The sequence below is a fragment of the Eulemur rufifrons genome, chromosome 10 (assembly GCF_041146395.1).
Source record: "Eulemur rufifrons isolate Redbay chromosome 10, OSU_ERuf_1, whole genome shotgun sequence".
In the NCBI taxonomy this organism is placed as follows: Eukaryota; Metazoa; Chordata; class Mammalia; order Primates; family Lemuridae; genus Eulemur; species Eulemur rufifrons.
The window spans coordinates 17,814,069-17,833,230 of NC_090992.1; the positions used below are offsets into that span (position 1 = coordinate 17,814,069).

At 42.2% G+C, this 19,162-nt stretch overlaps 1 protein-coding gene across 11 annotated transcripts in view; it reads right to left on the bottom strand.

Annotated features, from left to right (window-relative positions):
- The window catches only part of TENM2 (teneurin transmembrane protein 2), a 1,169,384-nt gene that overhangs the window by 251,280 nt on the left and 898,942 nt on the right, over positions 1-19,162 (bottom strand). For 7 of the 11 annotated variants that reach the window (XM_069483866.1, XM_069483867.1, XM_069483873.1 and 4 more), the window contains one exon: positions 14,240-14,474. In XM_069483866.1, the coding sequence (XP_069339967.1) occupies positions 14,240-14,474 (235 nt within the window). The remainder of the gene's footprint in view (positions 1-14,239; positions 14,475-19,162) is intronic. The other 4 variants (XM_069483875.1, XM_069483874.1, XM_069483870.1 and 1 more) reach the window with 1 other exon arrangement.

Below are 19,162 nucleotides of genomic sequence, written 5' to 3' on the forward strand. Positions count from 1 at the left end.
TTTGCTTCTTCCACATCAACAGAGTGTAGAGATTTCTAGCATTTCAGTTTGAGGCACTGTTGCTTCTTTTTAACCCTCAAATAAAAGATGGTTATCTTTAATACAATTTATTTTCCCATTTGAATTTACATCAGACCCTTCGAGGCCTGAGCAAACATAAGAAGGCCTATCCGCATATTTACCCACATTTCTTTATATGTGCAGCAGCCACAGGTACATTATTTTCTTCCTATTTAGCACTCTTCATGAAATGATATAAGAGCTCTTCAGGGATATTAATTAAGCTTTAGAGCAACCCCTGTGACACGTCTGCCTGCCTACATATATCTGTTGGACACTCAGAAAGGAGTGCTTTGCAGAAGTGTGCCATTTAAGTGTGTTTGTAGGCCAGCCACATACCCACCCACAATGCACAGAACAGACCCATACATTTCAGTCATCAAGAAAAAAATGCCATTAGAAAGGGCAACCATCATTTAGCATCGACACATAAATATTGCCATGCCACTTAATATGCTCCCACGCAGATCCTACGGCAGCATCCCTAGCACAAAACCAGTCCCAGGGAAGCAGGCTCTGAAAGCTTGGCTTCCTTGAAAGGTTCCTGGTTTCTTAAATGCTGGGTTTCCTAGGGCCCCAGGCAAGGCTTTTTAAAAATGCAAGTGTCAAGGAAAACTGTCATGCATGTTTGCCTTAAGTACCCGAAAAGCTTGTCACTGCCATCTTGGAAGTCTTGACGAAGATGCAGTTGGACATGCCGAGGCATGGTAAATTGAAAACTGCCTGACAGGGAGGCGGTGTGTTAGACTAAAAGGCAGGTGCCCGCCTTCAGGCATTTTCTTTGCAAGTTGCAGAATTAAACAAAACCTAAAGGCGAGTCGGATGGGGGGAGGCGGCCTTTGCAGACTTCTCGAAGGCTTGGACTCGAACTGGGCTCCTTTCTGGCTCTTCGGTTTTGCTTGACAAGAGGTTCAGTGGTTACATGAAGAACAAAGTAATGTCTGCATTTCAGTGGAGGGAAGTGAGGAAGAGCAGAGATAGGGAGGGGAGGATCAAGGGAGAAAGAGGAGAGTCAGGGGCAGGGGCAGGCTGGGACGGCACCTGCTGCCTCCAGGAAGTGGGATGGGGGTGGCTAATGGCCACCTGCTGGCAGCACGTGGGGCTCAGAGCCCGGCTGCCCCACCTGCACCCTGTGCAGCCTCAGGGAAATGACTTGTCATGGTTAGAGCTTCGTTTCCTCATATGGAAATGATGAAAATGATCGCAAGTATTTCTTGGGAATACTGTGTGGATTACATGAGCAGCTCAGTGCATACTTAACACTGAGCAGACCCTCAATAAATGTTGGCTATTACTGTTATGAAGATAATTATCAATGAATTCCATATACTGCCTGCTTTAAGTACATATCTCTTTCCTTTTATTTCCTCTTCCTTCTTTCTTTCTATCTTCCCTTCCTCCCTTCCTCCCCCTGTTTCTCTCTTCCTTAAATATAAGATCCACTGGTTGACCTCAGTGTGCTTTTAGTCCCTCCCTTTCTGAGGTGTAAACCAAGGCCTTTCATCCTCCTCGTGGCAAATTCAACCTTAGCATCCTTTCGCATCGATTTTTTATCAGGCTTCCAGCCCACACAGAATAAACCTTAGAGTGCATGGCTGAGCCTAGAAGGTGTCCCTGACCTGGTTCATGAGACCTTCCAGCACGGTCTCCTGAGGCTCAGCCCGGCTGACCCAGAATGCTTGCACATCCTTTCTGGCCTTTTCTTATTCCCTTGCCTTTGCCTGGAACGCCCTTTTGATGGGGTGACTCTCCCTGTCCTGTCCGGATGGAACTCAGACACCATTCCAGCCACCCAGGCTTCCCTGACCAGGTGGGTATGGGTGTCCCCAGCTCTCCTTCTCCCACAGAGTCCCCCCCAAGCTTACGTCCAGCTCACAACATTCTGCATCCGCGTAAATGATCTGCTCTGTGGCCTTCCTCCCTCTGGACTGTCATTCCCAGAGGGCACTGGGCCACGTCTTTTCCATCCTTTACCCTCGGTGCCATGGTGCTCAGACACTAGTAGGACCCCCTCCAATGTTGGCTGAATTAAACTAAAGTCCTATGAACACAGCTGGTAATGGGATTACCAGCGGGAGGTGGGAAATACAAAAATCTTTATTTAGCATAAAATCAGAGTTTCAGATAAAGTAACTATATAAGTTTGGCCTGAGGGCCTCTTATTGACAGAGCCCTCACATACTTATTGCACAAAAGAGGCTGTCTTCCTTGCCGGATTTTCTAGCCCAGAACGCTCTTCTGTAATAGTTGTTCGAACAATAATACTGCTGTACCAGGCATTCCTCTTGGGACTCAGAAACTTGACTGAGTCATCTTAGACATTCGTATAATATCCCCGTTAGGTAGATGGAGGCAAAGGAGACAAGGAGAAGAGGCAGATTCAAACGTTGCCAAATTATAAATGAGAAAAGAACAGGCAGCAGAGGTTATGTGTTTTGAATCACGTAGGCCATGCCGAGGCACAGTTTAGGAGCAGAGAGAAAGGGCCCTACAGCTAGAACCAAGGGAAGCAAGTGAATCAGATTTTCCCTACAGCGATGCTTCTATCTTAGGCTATGCCTGGCATGTGAGAAGGGGTGTCGGCATTTCTAGGGTATTTGAGTATCTAGTATGTTATTCCTTGAGAAAGAAAATCCTCTCAATTCTGTCTAAAATCTGACACTATCAACTTCAGGACTCTTATTTTAAACCAACAAAAGAAATTCAGGCCATTAAAGACAGAGGAATAAAAAGAGATCGTAACATTTGAATTGAGATGAACATAATTTGGTACAATCTATCAAAACTCAAAATGCACATTACACATAACCTTTGCTCTAGGAATTTCACTTCCAGGAATTTAACTTTTGAATATAATCATATAAGTATGCAAAGAAAGATATCTACACAAAACTTTTCATTACAGTTTTGTTTGTAATAGCAAAAATCTGAAAGCAATCTAAATGTCCATCAAGAAGAGACGGGTTAAATAAATTATGGCATTATGGAATATTACATAGACTTTAAAAAAGAATGAGGTAGGTCTACATTAAATTACCTGAAAAGATTCCCACAATATCTTATTAAGTTAAAAAAGGAAGTTGCCAAATAGTATATATATGATTCCATTTACATAAAACTTTAAAAAAAATGCTCAGATATCCATAAACATGTTTGAAAGCCTAAAATAATAAACCTTCAAGCGAAATTTCCTTATAAATAGAAATTCAGAAGCAGAGACTACTTTTTACTTTCTATCTTTCTAATTACTGAGAATTATAGATTCTCAACAATTCTCTCTTACCAAGAGAATGTGTATGTTTTGTAATAAAATAACTGAAAAAACTAAATCTGTTGCACTATGTGCTCTAATTCTTTGCCTTAAATTCTTGAACTTTCCTTTGCAGAGAGAAAAGGAGGTAAAAGTTTCTGTGCAGGATTAAGTAGGCACCCAAATCCCCTCATCATGAAGGAAATAGTTCAAGGTGCTGGGAGAATCTTGAGCCCGAGGCCTGCCTTGCAGCCCCACGTGGACATTTGGAGCAGGAGGCCTTGGTGAGCTGTGGAACATGCTGAGCCTCACGCTCCTTGTCTGTAAAATAGACATTTGACTACAGTAGGTGATCGTCACATGGGTTCCAGTTTGAAAACTCCGCCTCTGTGCAGCCAAATGATGCTTCTTTGTCTGAAATGATTGGGGCTCAGTTTTAACCATCCCCGATCATGTTGACCTTGATGGCATCTTCTGCTCAGGCTTCTGATGTAGTGATCAGATCACGGGGCCAACCTCCAAGAAGAGGGCATCTGCTTGTTTCCACATTCTCACCAGCAGACCTTTTTTTTTCTCTCGACATGTCTTCTCTGTCTCTATCTCCATCTCTGTCTCTGTCTCTGGCTCTGTCCATCTCTATCTGTCTCTCATTCTCTGCCTGAAATAGCCCTTTGGCTTTAGCTCAGTGAAGAATGCCACACTTCTCCCCTTTCCCTAAACTGAATGGTATGATGACTTTGAAGGTGGACACTACAGTCAGGATGTGAGGAGGTCCCCGTCTTAACGCTGCTTCCATATTTCCAAAGACCAGGCAAACAATGGCAAAAACTCAGAAAACAAAGACATGTGGAATATGCCCTTCCCACCTTGTTAGCACACCCACCCCAGTGCCACCACACATACATTATATTGAAATTCCAGGTGGGTTTAAATGTCTGTGTGCTGCATTTCCCCTCTGCTCCACTGAGCCTCACTACTTCTAGCAATATTGACTTCATTCAGAGGAGTATAAATGGCAATGGGCATCATTGTTAACACAAGCATATGTCGCATTTTAGGACAAAAACCATTCTGATGTTACCTATATTCATTAAGGAGCTGACTGACCCCCGCAAAACATCCCACCTAGACATACCACAACAAAGAGGATAGGATGCATGGCTGAGAACATTATGAACGTGAAGCATGGAGTTAAATGTTTACCATTTATGGTCTTATTAAAAAGCAAAACCAAAAATTCTTCAAAGTACTTCAACTTTATAAAGGTAAAATTGCTTCTCCAGCCATTTCCAAGAGATGGGAAATGTATCGAGATGTTTTGAGTTAACTTGCTCATCATGAGCCCTCGTAAAGAGCACTGGTTAGTAAGACAATAAATGAGCATGTTTTAATTAGAAAATGTGTAATCCAAGCACTTTTGCAGGAAAGAAGATGATAGCTTAAAAGAGATGTCAGGGGACTAATAAAAGTTAAAATGCATTAAGTGGCCACAGTGAACTCAAAGGTAAAGTCTTGGGATGTTTCAGAAGTGAACCAGAGAGGGTAATGAATCAGAAGGGGCTGGGAGTCAGTCAGTGAAACTTATTCTTTCGACTTCATATTGGAATAAGCTGTGAACCTCCTCTGTGCCCAGGCAAGTGAGATAACTCCATGGCCTGAAACTTCCCCACCCCAGCCAGGGCTGTGTCTGCCCAGAGGAGAAAATCATTACAATCAGGCAATATGAGAAGGCAGCTGGGCTGTGGTCAAAGTAGCATTGAATCTGACCTGGGTTGGTCTGTGGCTCGTGCACCATATTTGGCTATGGGCCATGCTCCTTCCTCACCGCCATCAGGCCCTATGTGGACATGTGATCCAGGCCTGGCCAATTAATGTGGGCTGTTCACCAACTGACCTCGAGGCTTGGGGTCAATGGTGGGCACGTGACCCTAGCTGGGTTCCGTGGGACTCAATTAAGGGAGTGTGGTTGGAATATGAGCAAGAAGAGCTTCTCTTTCTGTTAGGTGTTTAAGCTATGAGAGCACAGCCTGTAGTTCCCATAAGGATCTCACAAAAGGAAGCCTGTTTAAGAACGATGTTGGAAAGCAGAGAGAGGCAAGGCTGAGATCCAAACTCCTAACGCCTGAGTTAAGTACTACCTGAATCCAGCTCTGCCAGGACCTTGGCTCTGTCCCAAACCCTCCACCTTCCCAAGTTTCATCTTCCTGACATGTCAAAAGGGGACAGTAACATCTATCCCCCAGGGCTCCAATTCAGATAACAGGATGTAAAGTATCTATTACTCTACTTAGCACAAAGTAAGTATTTCAGAGATGATTATGTCCTTTAAAAAAAAAAAACAAAACAAAAACCCCAAACCCAAAAAGAGTGTTCAGTGGTTTCCAGAAAGTGAAAAGATTTTTAATGGGGCCACAATCTCTCCTCTTGTGGATTCTGAAGTTTAGAAGCTGGAAAAGATGTTCTTTGCAGCTCCCTACCTTCAGCATACTGCTGTCGGACACAGGAAGAAAGAAGAGCCCTAAACAGAGCACAGGAACATCCAGAGAACACACATGTGCATAGCACCGTCCTTGCTTGGAGGGCTTGTGAATTTGCGCCTTCATTTTACTGAATGGGCAAGAGTGGGGCTAGGGCAGAGTAGGTCTCCCCAGGGTCCCACCACATGCTTAGCCTAATACCTCCCTATGCCTTCTCATCACATGTTCCCAAGTACAGTAGAGAGGATCTGGCTTGATAAGAAATTAAAAAGCCACTAAGATTAAGATTTTCATTTTAAATTCTTATCTAAGCAAGAAAGGCAATATTTTCTATCTTCCTTTCAGGGCAGGATTCTTAATCCATTTGTTCAAATAATTAAAAAAATAAGATTTTAAATCTCATATCTTTGGTGTGCAACATCTTTATAGGAGTACTAATTGTTGAGAAAACTCATGAATGCTTTACCCAATTGAAGTTTTAATAAATTGAAATACAATTTCAATACAATTTAACAAATAGAAAAGAATTGCTATTCATTCTCTTCTGAAACATAAGGCACACACAGTTTAAGTACTGATGACAGAAATTGGGGACATTTGCTGACTCTTAAACAGTTACTCTGAGAAGAAATGGTCCTAGGAGGGTTTTTAAAAATACACAATTTTGAGGTATAGCACTGCTGTAGCCTTTAAAAATGAATATTTACAAACAAGATTCAGAGAATAGCCCCAGATTGTTTGGTGGGTTTTGGAGACAAAAAAGCTATCGGAGAAAGTTTTCTTAAACACTCCCATATAATCTAAAGGATGCAGCTTCAGCCGAGCAAATTGGCTGAGTATCTTGTGACAGTTTGCAATTCTGGGGACACAAGATCCCAACTCACAAAAGCAAGTGAGGCCAAGACTAATAAATCAAGGGAACCTTCAGAAAAGTTGCAGAGCCTCCTTCTCCGGCCTGGGAGAAACGCCGAGGCCTTATCTGGCTTCTGTGAAAAGAAAAGGATCATTGGGGCGCCAGAATTAGAAGGGACTTGCACTTCATCAAGTTTCTCCCTGTCTGAGCCAGATAAAATATCCCCTGGGAAGACTTCAGGAAATGCCCCAAGGGAATGACAGTTGATATTAGCTGAATGGGTGAAAGAGCACAGACAGAGATGGAAATACGGGGCTTTTTTCAACTATGAACTTAACCCAAGAGTTGTCCACATTTACGCAGACTCGGGGCAGAGTCCTGCTCTTACGATGCATGACCACGAGGTGGCCTCAATTCGTAATTGGGTCCCCATGGTTCCAGGCTCCTGAAGGATGATTTTTTTTTTTTTTTTTTTTTTAAGTTTTTTCTACCTAGAGGCTTAGCTGCGGCACCTTGCAAGCAAGAAGTCCAAGTCCTCAATAGGTTTTTAATTTTACAGAAGGGGCCAAATTTTAAAAGGACAGCTTCTCCTTGGGTACCTCCACTTTCAAGATGCTTCCAAGTTTGCAAACCATGCTGAGGGGAGGCTGGAGCGGTCGGTCTTGAGTAAGATGTAATGCTTGTTTCTTTTTTAATGCACCTTGTAATTTGCACACGTGCCACGACACTTTATTTATTTTCTTATTAATGGGTTTGAGTGTGTTTAACACCACAAGCCATAAATTGCGGAGCAGTGGATTAGACCAGGCTCTCTTTATTTTCCTGCCAATTGTCAGAAAGCAACATGGGGGACGAGGTGCCCTTCCTGACTAGCTTTTTCTCTACCACCACCCTTCCCTCCATCCAACAACCAACCCCCTTGTTTCCATCTGCCAAGGGGAAAAAAAAAAGAAAGACACAGGCTGGTTTCTCATTGGTGAGCTTGCCTATTGAGTAGCTCTGTTATTGAGATTAATAAGCTGCCAGTTTCCAAGGAAGACTAAGAAAACTGCAAAATTAAAGTGCACTGCAACGTGAAATGCTGCTGGTGGCCAGGCGGGATCATGGTGTCAAAAAGGCAAGGTAAAGCTATAAAATAAGGCTGAGCTTGAAAGGCTAACCTAAAGGTCTCATTAATTTCCATGTTGCCTCTGATGAGAATTTAGAGGGGGCATAATGTTTTGCAATACGGAGCAGCCAAGCTGCCTATTGATCTGAAAGTGCTTCAGTGCATTTGGTTCACCCGGAATGAATTCTTATTTTAAACCTCACTCAAAAACATTAAAAAACAAACCGAAAAAAGCAAACAAGTTGCCTTGGTTTAATATTCTAAAGATCAAGCTTGTCAGTGAGTCTGTCAGAAAATTAATCCTTAGGTAGAAAAATCAATCTGAGAACAAGTTTGGAATAGTCTTTGGACTCAGCGTGGTGAAGATGTTTCAACAACCTCGTCTCTTCTCTGTGAAAACCTTATTTACTAAAGGTCTTCAATCTCAGTTCCCAAATATGCACTACCGTTAAAGCATCCAGATTAGGCTAAGACGACATCGTCTTGATGACAAAAAGTATGTTTTTAAAAAAATTCGGATATCAAAATTAGATTCCCTAGATACCACTCATCAAGCCCAACAGTCTCAATTCTTTTTCAGAGCGTTTGCCTCGCTTCCTGCTAACAGGAGCAACCATGGTATTCAAGGATGACCAAATGGCCAGCCACGGTGCCCCCAGCTGTGTGGCTTTCTCCTGCCAATCTGCCAGTGCCCTGTTTGGAAGAAAAAAAACCCCTACAAATCACAGAGCTAAAAAAGTAGCTGCGGCGTCTCATTTCTTCGGTGTCGATCTGCACTCAACATTTTATAATATGCAGAGCACTAAATCTCTCCCTGTAAATCAGCTCACGCACATCCCCTGCTGCGCCACCACGGAGCAGCGAGGCCTCAGATTTACCATCCTGGGTTGTCGACAATTCCTCGGGGCTGCAGAGAAGGGTCCCTTACATCTTGCCTGGCTTACGATTTTGACAATGACTAATTCTACGTCCGGTAACAGGCTGAGGTTAGTCCCATAGATCATTTTGCGCCTCGTGTCACTGATAACACATTGACTTCATTTTCACGGCCTAGGTAAATTAATTTGTTGTTTGCCATCAGAATATGCATAGCTTTTCTTTTTCTTCCTACTTCCAAAGGCTCTTAACCACCATATGGTGGTTAAGAGCAGGGGATTTGGAGTCAGGGAGACCCAGGTTCAAATCCCAGCTCTGCCACTTATTAACTGGGTGATGTGTAAGTAACTTAATCTCCCCAAGCCTTAGTTTCCTTCTATTTTAAATAGGGAGAGCAACATACACCTAAAAGAAGGGTTTAAGGGATTACATGGGATCCTGCATGCAAAGCTAAGTGCCAAGCAAAAAGTATTTGACAAAGATTCACAGACCTATATAATTATGTAGAATAAATTTAACAAAATTTCTGGAGAGTTTTTTTTTAAAGAGAAAAATCAATTGCTGAGAGCTTTGGATACACTAAATATGCTATTATCTATAAATGGATGATTTTCTGTGTTATAAATATATGATTTTAGAATCAAAATAAGTCCGGGCAATAACTATACTGAATTCTTTTGTTGCATCATAAAGTCAACATGTCCCAAGCTGAAGTTTTTGTTTTCTGTCACAAAACTTATTCCTTCTTTAGTAAATGGTATCACTATTCACCCAGACATCTGACTCAAAAATTTCATGAAGAATCCTAACCTCTATCTTTGTATTGTGGCAATCATTAATTTCTGCTGATTCTACTTTCAGGGTATACCAGGCATCTTTGGATATTAAGCACCATCACCCTAATCAAAGTCATACTGTTCATCTTAACTATTAAATAGTCTCCAAACTGGACCTTTGGTCTTGCATACCCTTCCACCCTACCTTGCCCCCCCAATCCATTTATCATATGGTAGCTCCATTGTTAAAAACAAAACAAAACAAATAATATATCCTATTATTTTACTCTCCTGTTTAAAATGCTTCAGTGACTTTTCTGTTCTTGGGGAAGAGTCTAAAACCTTTAACAGAGCTCAGAGCCTTGTCCCATTGTGCCCTTGCCTACCTTTCTAGTTTGCCTTCTCTTCCTGGTACCTTACTGTTTTTTCTCCCATCTGGTCATTGTTTTTGCCACCTGGAACACTCTTTAAGTCTGATTAATGCCTACTTATCCTCAGGGCTCAGCTTAACTGTCAATTTCTCAGGGGTCTGGCTTCTCTCTACGTCTTACGGCACTTTCTATATTTGTCATGGAGTAAGGGGCATTGGTATAACCATTTGTTCATATTCTGTCTACATCCAGCCTAGAGTCTCTGTTAAGAGCAGAGATTTTGTGTTTCTCCTTCTTGCTGAATCCCCAGTGCCCGGCACGTGGCAGGTTCTCATAGACATTCCCAGAATGAATAATGGATGACCAGTTTGAAAAGCAACTTGCAAACTTGTTTGCAGCTTAAGGAGCTTGATGACTAAAATTAGGGCTTCTTATATTTCAGGACAAAAGTAAACTCAGAAGTTTTGTACTGCTTAGGGATTCTCTTTGGTGACTTGTGGCCCAGATAGATTCAGAGAGAGAGAGAAGCTTGCTTCAGCAAAACACACAAAGGAAAGTTAGGTTCTGTCATTGAGCTACTTTCTACTGTTTTAGACAAGAGAAGCTGACTTCAGGAACTCCCAAAGAAGCAGCCGACCAGGAAGATTCCTCACCTTGTCACTTTCAGTGGCAGAAGGAGTAGATAGGTGATATCAACCAAGAATCGCAAGTGGACTTTGTTCAAGACCTTCTGTGAATAGGCTGGAGGAAGATGGTGGGCGGTGTTATTTTTGTAACCCACTACTTTAGAAAAGACAGTAGACACTGCTTGCAGTTAGTTCCTCTGCTTTCTGTTTGGTTTTTCTTGGATTATGATTTATACAAGAATTGACTGCTTTTGGTGCCATAAATTTATATGCATTGTTCTTTTATTTAACATTGATACAGACCTTCCTTTATATGCCTTTTTGTCTTTTGCTAAATTTCAGATTTGGACAGTCCTATTTTCTGACTATGCCTCCTTAATCAGCCCCTCCAATTTTACTTGTCATAGAAAAAAATGGAAAAAAACAGTTTGGAGAAGATCTAACATGCCTCGTTAAGACTGATGGGGACATCAAAAAAGCAATGCAGAGAGGCCAGGGCCTACTTCCCATTAGTGTAAAGAAACACACTGGACTTGACTTAGCATCCTGGCGGAGGCAGAATGCCTGCTTATGACCTCCCAGAGTTAAGAAATTCTTCCATCCTGCCCAGAAATCTGAATCAATGAGAGTAAGGGTGGTGAAAATCTTTGTAAATTCCCACTGCATTTTCAGAATTGGTGACTAAATCACGATCAGCCTACAGAATGTCTTACTTTTAATGGTTCTCTCTCCTGGATGTGATCAACCCGTTCCTATCTGGTGTGATAGATAGAAATGGGAATCCTAGTATGGTATTATGTCCCTAAAAAGAACTCCCACACATACCCTCCCTTGTGGCTAAGAAAATGACACCATTAAACTCACAATACTTTAGCATTTTAATGAATAAATTTGTTCAGTTCTCTATTGGCAAGACTACATGAGAAAAGAGTGAGGAATAAGAACAAATAATATGCTATAGTCTTTGACTTTACTTATCTACTAGGTGAACTCCTATTTATCTTTCGAAACCCAGCTCAAGCAGCCCTTCAGCTGTGAAACATTTCCTGTTCTTTCTGGGAGAGTTAATCACTTCTTCCACAATATAATCACTGTAACTTTTAGACTTCCATTATTGTATACGCTGTATATTGTACGACATTTTTGTTTGAGTGCCTACCTTCTCCTTTGGGTTGGGTGAACTTTAAGGGGAGGACACATGTTTTAATCATTATATCCCCAGTACCTAATATAGCCCTTGGCATACACAAGTGACTCAGTAAATATATACTAATAAGAGACTGAATTAATAATATTTAAAAGAGAGTCATAAATTTCAACAATTCTATGGACTACTGCTGAAGTTTTCATATACGAGTCTAGTTGCACCTTCAGGTTCTACGTGCCCAGTTCCATGAAAGGAGTTTCAAATATTTGCCAATGTCACCCTGTACTTGATTTCTTGTAATTGCTCCATCCCAAGGCCTTACGTTCTCTGATCCTTGGCTCTTGAATGTACTGATCAAAGAACAGGCAGATGTTGTCTCACTTGCTTTTTCCTTCTGATAGACTTCAAGGTTTTGGCAATCCTATCTATGCACCAAATGTTGTCTTTAACTTGCTGCTTCTAAAATCATCACTAAGAAGTCCTCATCCTTGGATAAATGCCAGAATCCAAAGGATTGGAAGAAGGACTCTACAGATCAGAAAGTAAGTTCAGGAAGAGCTTAGTTCAGGAAAGCAGAAAAGTGATCTGCTTGGTTTTTTTGGTCCTGTCTAGCAGAAGTTTGTCAAGAGGATATACTTTATTGCAAATGGTTGTTCAAAATAAATCTCCTGGAAAACTTGATAACATCAGAGATGAGAGATAAGTTTGTGTGTTACATGTGTCCTTATCACCAAGGGAAGATTTTTTGCAAAGAATACTCTGATGGGTCTGGCCCTGTAAATGTAAAAATTGGGTCAATAAATGTAGGTTTTGGTTGTTCACCCATCAGACATTTCACCACCTTATTTTGTGTGTAGGAGCTGTCAGCATGCTGTCCGGTGCTGTTCCTAATTTACCATCTCCCTGAAGTTGTAGACTCCTTGCAGGTTACTGTGTCCCTCTGTACCTAGATTCTGCATCTTTAAAATGGCAATAACAGAAGTCTCTTCCTATCTCATTGGATTGCTTTCAGGCTTGAATGAGATAATGCAAGTAAAGTATGAATGTTTGGCACAAAGTACAACATGAAAACTGTGAATGGTGGTAGAGGTCCTCCTCTTTTCTACTTTCCTTCTCTTTATACAACAGCCACTCCACTTCCTCTTCCCTTTCTTTTCTTTCTTCTCCTCCTTCTTCATCCAGTCCTCTTAATGTAGCCTTTCTGTCCAGAAACTATTTTTCAGATAATAGTCTGTTAATGTAAAAATAGGCTGACTAGTGCCCAACAAACTTTATGGCAGTTCATAAATATGGGGAGGAAAAAGACAGAAAATTTTATCCAGCCTTTAAGCCCATCATCAACTATGACAATACCCTGAGTCAAGCCTGGCTGATCGGTCAGCTTCCAGCAAAGCTGGAAGTGGATTAGTGGATTGCTGTAACAGTGCAGATGTTTAAATGTATTTGTTATATATCATATATATTTATAATTTTTATTGACTTTACATATTTCAAGCTTTAGAGATTAAGGTGGTAGGCATGGTTAAAAATAACCTATAATTGTCAGAAAATAAAATTAAGTAACGTTTGGAGCAATTACAGCGACAAGGGTGGACAACTTATTCATGTTCAAGATCTCAAAAAAAAAACCAAAAAACATTACAGATAAGAAACAACTCCAAATGCTATGGCTTTCAAAATTGCTTCCAGCTGTATGCAAACAAAATTCACCGGCCATTATCAGAAAGATTACAGATTATTCTTGTCTTTCCTCAAACCTAAGTTACTAGAGTTTAAAACGTATTTGAGAACTTTTTGAAGGGTCAGTATGAATTAACGCCTCTCTGTGTTTAGTCTCCACGGCTCTTCCGGACAAGGAAACAATCGCTATTGGAGCACACAGGCCAGGAGAGCGTCTGGGGAAGGAGCAGCAAGGCTGTTTCAATATCTGGCCAACCCGCTCACAGCCTTGGCTGTCAATTGCATCCCAACTCGCCACGCCATGACCGATGGGTCTTTTTTTCCGATCATTAAGGAGTGCATGGTTTTGCAAGAGCAGAAGTGAAGGTGAAAAAAGGACAGACACAGAGGCAAGACGACACAGAGCCAGACCTGGAGATCATTTGCAAACTCTTCCCTCCTCACCCAAGTGCTGCCCCTTTTCTCCTGTTTGTTTTTGTACATTCCTGTTCGCCCCACAGGCATCAAGCTGTTAGTGTGTACAGGAGGGATTAAAGTGAGACTGCATGTTGGCTGAAATATAAATTAAAATTATACTTCTGTCAGTTTGGAATCAGGGATTGTTTCTCAAGGTCTCCCCAAACACTTAATTTCAAATGAGCCTTCATTTATTACTTCAAGAAAGGCCAAATGCATAATTTATCAGTGGCTTTCAGTCAATATACCCTTATAAGCATGTTTCCCATGAGCCTTTGAGTAAAAATATGTTATGCTAATTCTATTAGTTGGGTACACAAGAGCTGTCTAAGAAAGTAAACAAGCATTAAAAGGAGACACATGTGAACAAAGAAATACCTGTCAACCTACTGTCCAGGGTCAAATTACCAGGAGGGCAGGGAGGTGGTAGACTTGTCTCATTACTTATGCCCGGAATGTCTCTCCGACCGGAAAGGAGACACCCAGCGGCCCTGCGCGGTGACTCCGGGGAGGGCGACGGCAGAGCGTGACTCTGTGAGTCCGGGATGGGGGGACTTACCGGGTCTCCAGCGGCACGTTGCTGTTTAGCACCCAGCTGTCCTGAAGCTGAACGGACTCCGGCGTGGTGGCCAGGTCATTGGGCGCGGGGGCCGGGGCGTGGATCTGGCTCCGCCGGTTGGTCAGCGAGTTCCTGTTGAGGGAGTTGGCGGACGAGTGGTGATGCGACAGCGTGTGGTTGTGCGGCGGCGGGAGCGGGGGCCGCAGGGTCGACTGGCTGTGGTGGTTTGGAGGCCCTGAAACAAGAGGAACGAGAAAGGCCGTCAGCATCCCGGATTCCAGCCGCAGGCGCTCCGCACACCTTCGGAGGAGGGTTCGGAACCCACGTCTCCATGTTGACAACTGCTGAAAGCCACAAGCTAGGGAGACACATGAGATGGCAGAAAGAATCCCAGAGTTAGCTACGAATAAATAATAGGCTTTAATTTGCACATCTCCACGAACGTCAGATGAAGAATAAGGAGAAACTGGTTTAACAAAACCAGGTTGCTGAGGGCTGACCAGAGGAGTTATTTGAAACACATTAATACCACCATGAGAGCAACATGACGTTCAAAGCTGGTCATTGCTGTAACAGGTCCCCATTGCATTGCCTGGTAAACAAGGACAATGCACAAGTTCTTTAAAAAAAAATTTCACCTTTTAAAAGTAATAAGAATACGGGTACAATCTAGGTCAGGGAGTAGCAAATTTAAATACCTGGAGGGGCCTCAGCCAGGAAGGAGAGTGGAGTGGGCCAATTTCAGGCTGAACCGAGCTGGAGAGGGCAGGGGGCAGCCCCTGCTCCGCACCGGGCCAATTAGGCCGAGCAGGAATGCGTGAGGGCTCAGGGCAGCCATATCTTCTAGTTTTTCTAGAAAAGCTGAAGATCTGGATTTTAGATAAAATTTCCTGGTTTATAAAATGTTGACAATCAACTCAAAATAAATATATATGAGCTTGTGTGCACACATACATATGTTTATATACATGTATGTGTATATGTGCAAAATATATATACACACATGCATTTTTTTTAAATGAGAGTCAACAAAGCACACCTGCGAGCCCGCTCAGATCAGCAGGTTGCCAAATTCTCTCCCCTGAGAGATGAACCCTGAGGACTCAATCTTTGGAGAAAGTCAGGACGGATGTTTTCAAACCATGACCCTTACTCCAAATTGCATTTTTTTAAATGCTAAAATCTTCTCTCCTTGCAGGAAAAAAACGAACAAAGGAGAACTCTTCGCCTATAAATATCCCCTTGTAAATATCACTATCTATGACGACTCCACACAAGGTTTTCCTAGCAACAGATTCTCAATCTACGAAATGAAATATTGTAAGCATAATGAAAATGAAAGTAGTTCACTATGCCATGTGAGCCTATAATTTCGTTTAAATGGATGCTGAAACATGACTTTTAATTTGTGTCCTTTGAGAAAGTTTATTTTTTGAAGCTTCCAGGCAGGGTTGGCAGCTCACCGGGTGACTGCTGAGCCTAGTCATTTTGGCCCCTGCCAACTTTTAAAATCCTCAGCCCCTGCTGTCCTGGCTTTAAGAAGTTGGCTCAAGTCATTTATACAAGCAATTTGACACAAATTTCAACTACTTGTCTCCTTATGTGGCCGAGGCTACATCTCCAAAAGGTGTAATCTACATTCTGGGGTTCCCGTGAGGGCTACAGAAACATTCCGAGGGAAAGACAACATGGCAAGAAGATACTAGGGTTGGAGAGCATCATGACCAACAAAAACAAGACGGAAAAATATGGAGGAAATGAATTCTTTGAAGTTTGCATCTCTGGGATGAAATTACTTGGGATTTTTTTTTTTTTAATGTTCAGAAAAGGACAGCTAAAACCAAAACCCAGTGTGAAATGCCACTGTACAGTGGTGTAGATTTTAAATCGTGTCCTCCAAATGAACCTGTAATTCCTATTTTACATTATGCATCAGTGACATTTTAAATATATCTTTGGGGGAGTTTCATAACTGTAGCAGGCTATTATATTTTCTGGCATTGTTGTCTGTCTAGTAATGTATTATTACATAGTTATTTACCATTTGTCTGTCTCATATTAGTGGAAAGAGGTGGGAAGGGGGGTGAAATGATGTAATAATGATCCTTCAGAGATGCTATCCAAGCCCCTCGCACCCAGTTAATGAATTCTCATGCCTTTCTTTCCCCCTTAACGCCCATCCAAGTGGTGTTATTATTTCCTATTAGTTAGGTAATTATGACACTTGCCTTGAAAAGACGAGGTGAGTCAGTACACAAGTGAAAACCTGCCCTCCCCAGCCTCAAGCCCTAACTTTCCATCTCCCTCTGCCCCTCTGCCCGGGCCCCCCACCCTCAGCTCTCCAGACCACACATGCAAAGCACTTAATTCCCTAAATGAGATACCAGATCCTCCTGCTTCCTGCCTGTTCACCCTGAGCTAAGTTCTCCTTGCCGACTCCAGCTTGTGTGGCCCTGCCCTGTCCATCCGTGTCATGCGTGGGCAGAATTCCTGCGGTTGCCTGTGTGCTCATGGTACGCAGGGGTGCTCCTCAGGGGGACTGGAAGCACCGATGTGGGTGTTATGTGGTATGTTCCAAATAAAATGGACCGTGAGTTTTCCAAAGAGAGGTCAAGTTCTCTCTCCATTTCTCCCGAAGAGAAGGCCTAGATCTTCCTGGGGGAAATGGAAGAGTTGGGGAAGATGGAAGAATACTAAATTCTCCACTCACTCTGCTCTACTATAAAGCAACATGCTATTTAGCTGCAAATAAATCAAATTATCGATAGTAACAAAAACAAAAATTATCCAGCATCCTCAGTATTGGAAGACATTCTCCTCATTACTGTTGCTCATTTCCACTGTGGCATTGATCATATTTGCTCATTTATCTATCTATCCAACGGTCGTATTTTTCAGTGAGGAGCAGGAAATAGAAGGAAACACAATTACCATAGAGAGTGGTAAGTGATACCACTGGGGTGTATACAAAGTGATGTGGGAGCATCCAGCAAGGGCATGTAGCTGGAGGTTAGGAGAAGAGAATCTAAAGAACCGGGTTCAAGGATTGAGTCTGCCACTTTCTAGTTGGGTGAACCTGGGCACACTACCTCGTTTCTTTAATTCTCAGCTTACTCATCTGCCAAATGGTGAGAACAGCAGTAACTACCCGCTAAGGTTGCTGTGAAAGTTAGAGAGGAAGGATGAATGTAAAGTGCTAAACATGCTACCTGATGGCTGGCAGGTCCCCAACACACTATGTGCACAGAACACTGTTTGCTTCGTTCACGGATAAAAGGATGGGTAAGACATAATTACAACTCTCAGGGAGCCCAGATTTATGTGGGGGAAATAAATCTAGACTTCATCTAACTAGGCAGAAGTCACAGACTGACAATCCTCAAGCTGAATAGTATCAAAAATTTGAAGATTTTGTACAGTGTTTCAGATTCCTGATGTCTCTTGGAAGCAAATAAAAGAATGGAGTCTGTATCCCCACACAACAACTGGGTAGAGACGAATGCTGTTGGGTAGTTTCTCTGGTCTGTCATCAACCCGAACAACTCTGTTCTCTTAACCTTGCTGGATGTACGCATTTATGTTACTGACTCCCTATGTTACATTTTGGACTCCTAGCTTAACTCAGGGTACCCTGGCATTCAGCGTGGGTAATGCATCTCTGACATGAAATACCCCTTCCGCACTGATGATCTCAAACCCCTTTTGCATTTATCAGTTTTCATTACAGTCATCCAATGTACTTGCTGGGTGGGAAGGTTTTCTATTTCAAAAATCCAAACAATGGCTGACAACATGCCTTCCTGCTTTCCAAAAAGCCAAAATACATGAAAAGCCCTTTTCCAAAGCAACTGAGTCTTCAATCTACTGTGAAACAGAAATGAATAACTCAGCTTGATGAAAGAACCCTAATGTCCACTCTTAAGTTTCACACATTCACTAGGTTTAATTAATGTGCATATTATGAACAGCACTTCTATTACATAAATATGAAATCACATAATAATGCAATTTAACCACAAATAACTATGCAATATAAATGCTTATACAGTATCAACCTAATATGCTATTAGTAGGCAAAAGGCAACTGTCATTAAAATATTGGTGCTGATGTATTATATTGCCCCTGATTTACCTTGAGCTGAAAACCTGGAATTTATTTTTAGGTACCATGTGGCTTTTAGTTGTAGGAAAAAGGAGCTGTTTTATGATTTTTTTACTAAAAGCTAGAGAAGGTATAGGTAAGGCTCCTAGAAAAGGTAGGTGAATTTACAGAGAAGGTGCTTCCTGTATGTTCAAAAACTAAGTCCTTGAGTGAGCTTTACTGTTGTCCTGCTGCAGGACAGTCCCTGCTTCTGTGTTTCTAGATGTTCTGTAGGATAGTTGTTTCCAGTTGACTTTGATAGGGATGCCATTCACATATTCTGTCCTTCCTAAATGCCTGTTGGTTGACAGTGGAAACTTAAGAAAAACAAAACAGTGGGCTGGGCGTGGTGGCTCAAGCCTGTAATCCCAGCACTCTGGGAGGTCGAGGCAGGAGAGGATTACTTAAGCTCAGGAGATGGAGATCAACCTGAGCAAGAGCGAGACCCCATCTCTACTGAAAATAGAAAAATTAGCCGGGTGTGGTGGTGCACGCCCGTAGTCCCAGCTACTGAGGAGGCTGAGGCAGGAGGATCGCTTGAGCCCAGGAGTTTGAGGTTGCAATGAGCTCTGATGACACCACCGCACTCTAGCCCAGGTGACACAGTGAGACTCTGTCTCAAAAACAACAACTAAAAAACTGACAAAAAAAAAAACAAAACAAAACACAAAAAAGCAGTGCTTCTTTGTTGGGTAACCATAGCAATTCCAACTAAGTTCGATGTGGTAACTGCAAAACCCTGGATTATCAACTCTTGCATTGACTACATTAGAGTTGCTCAG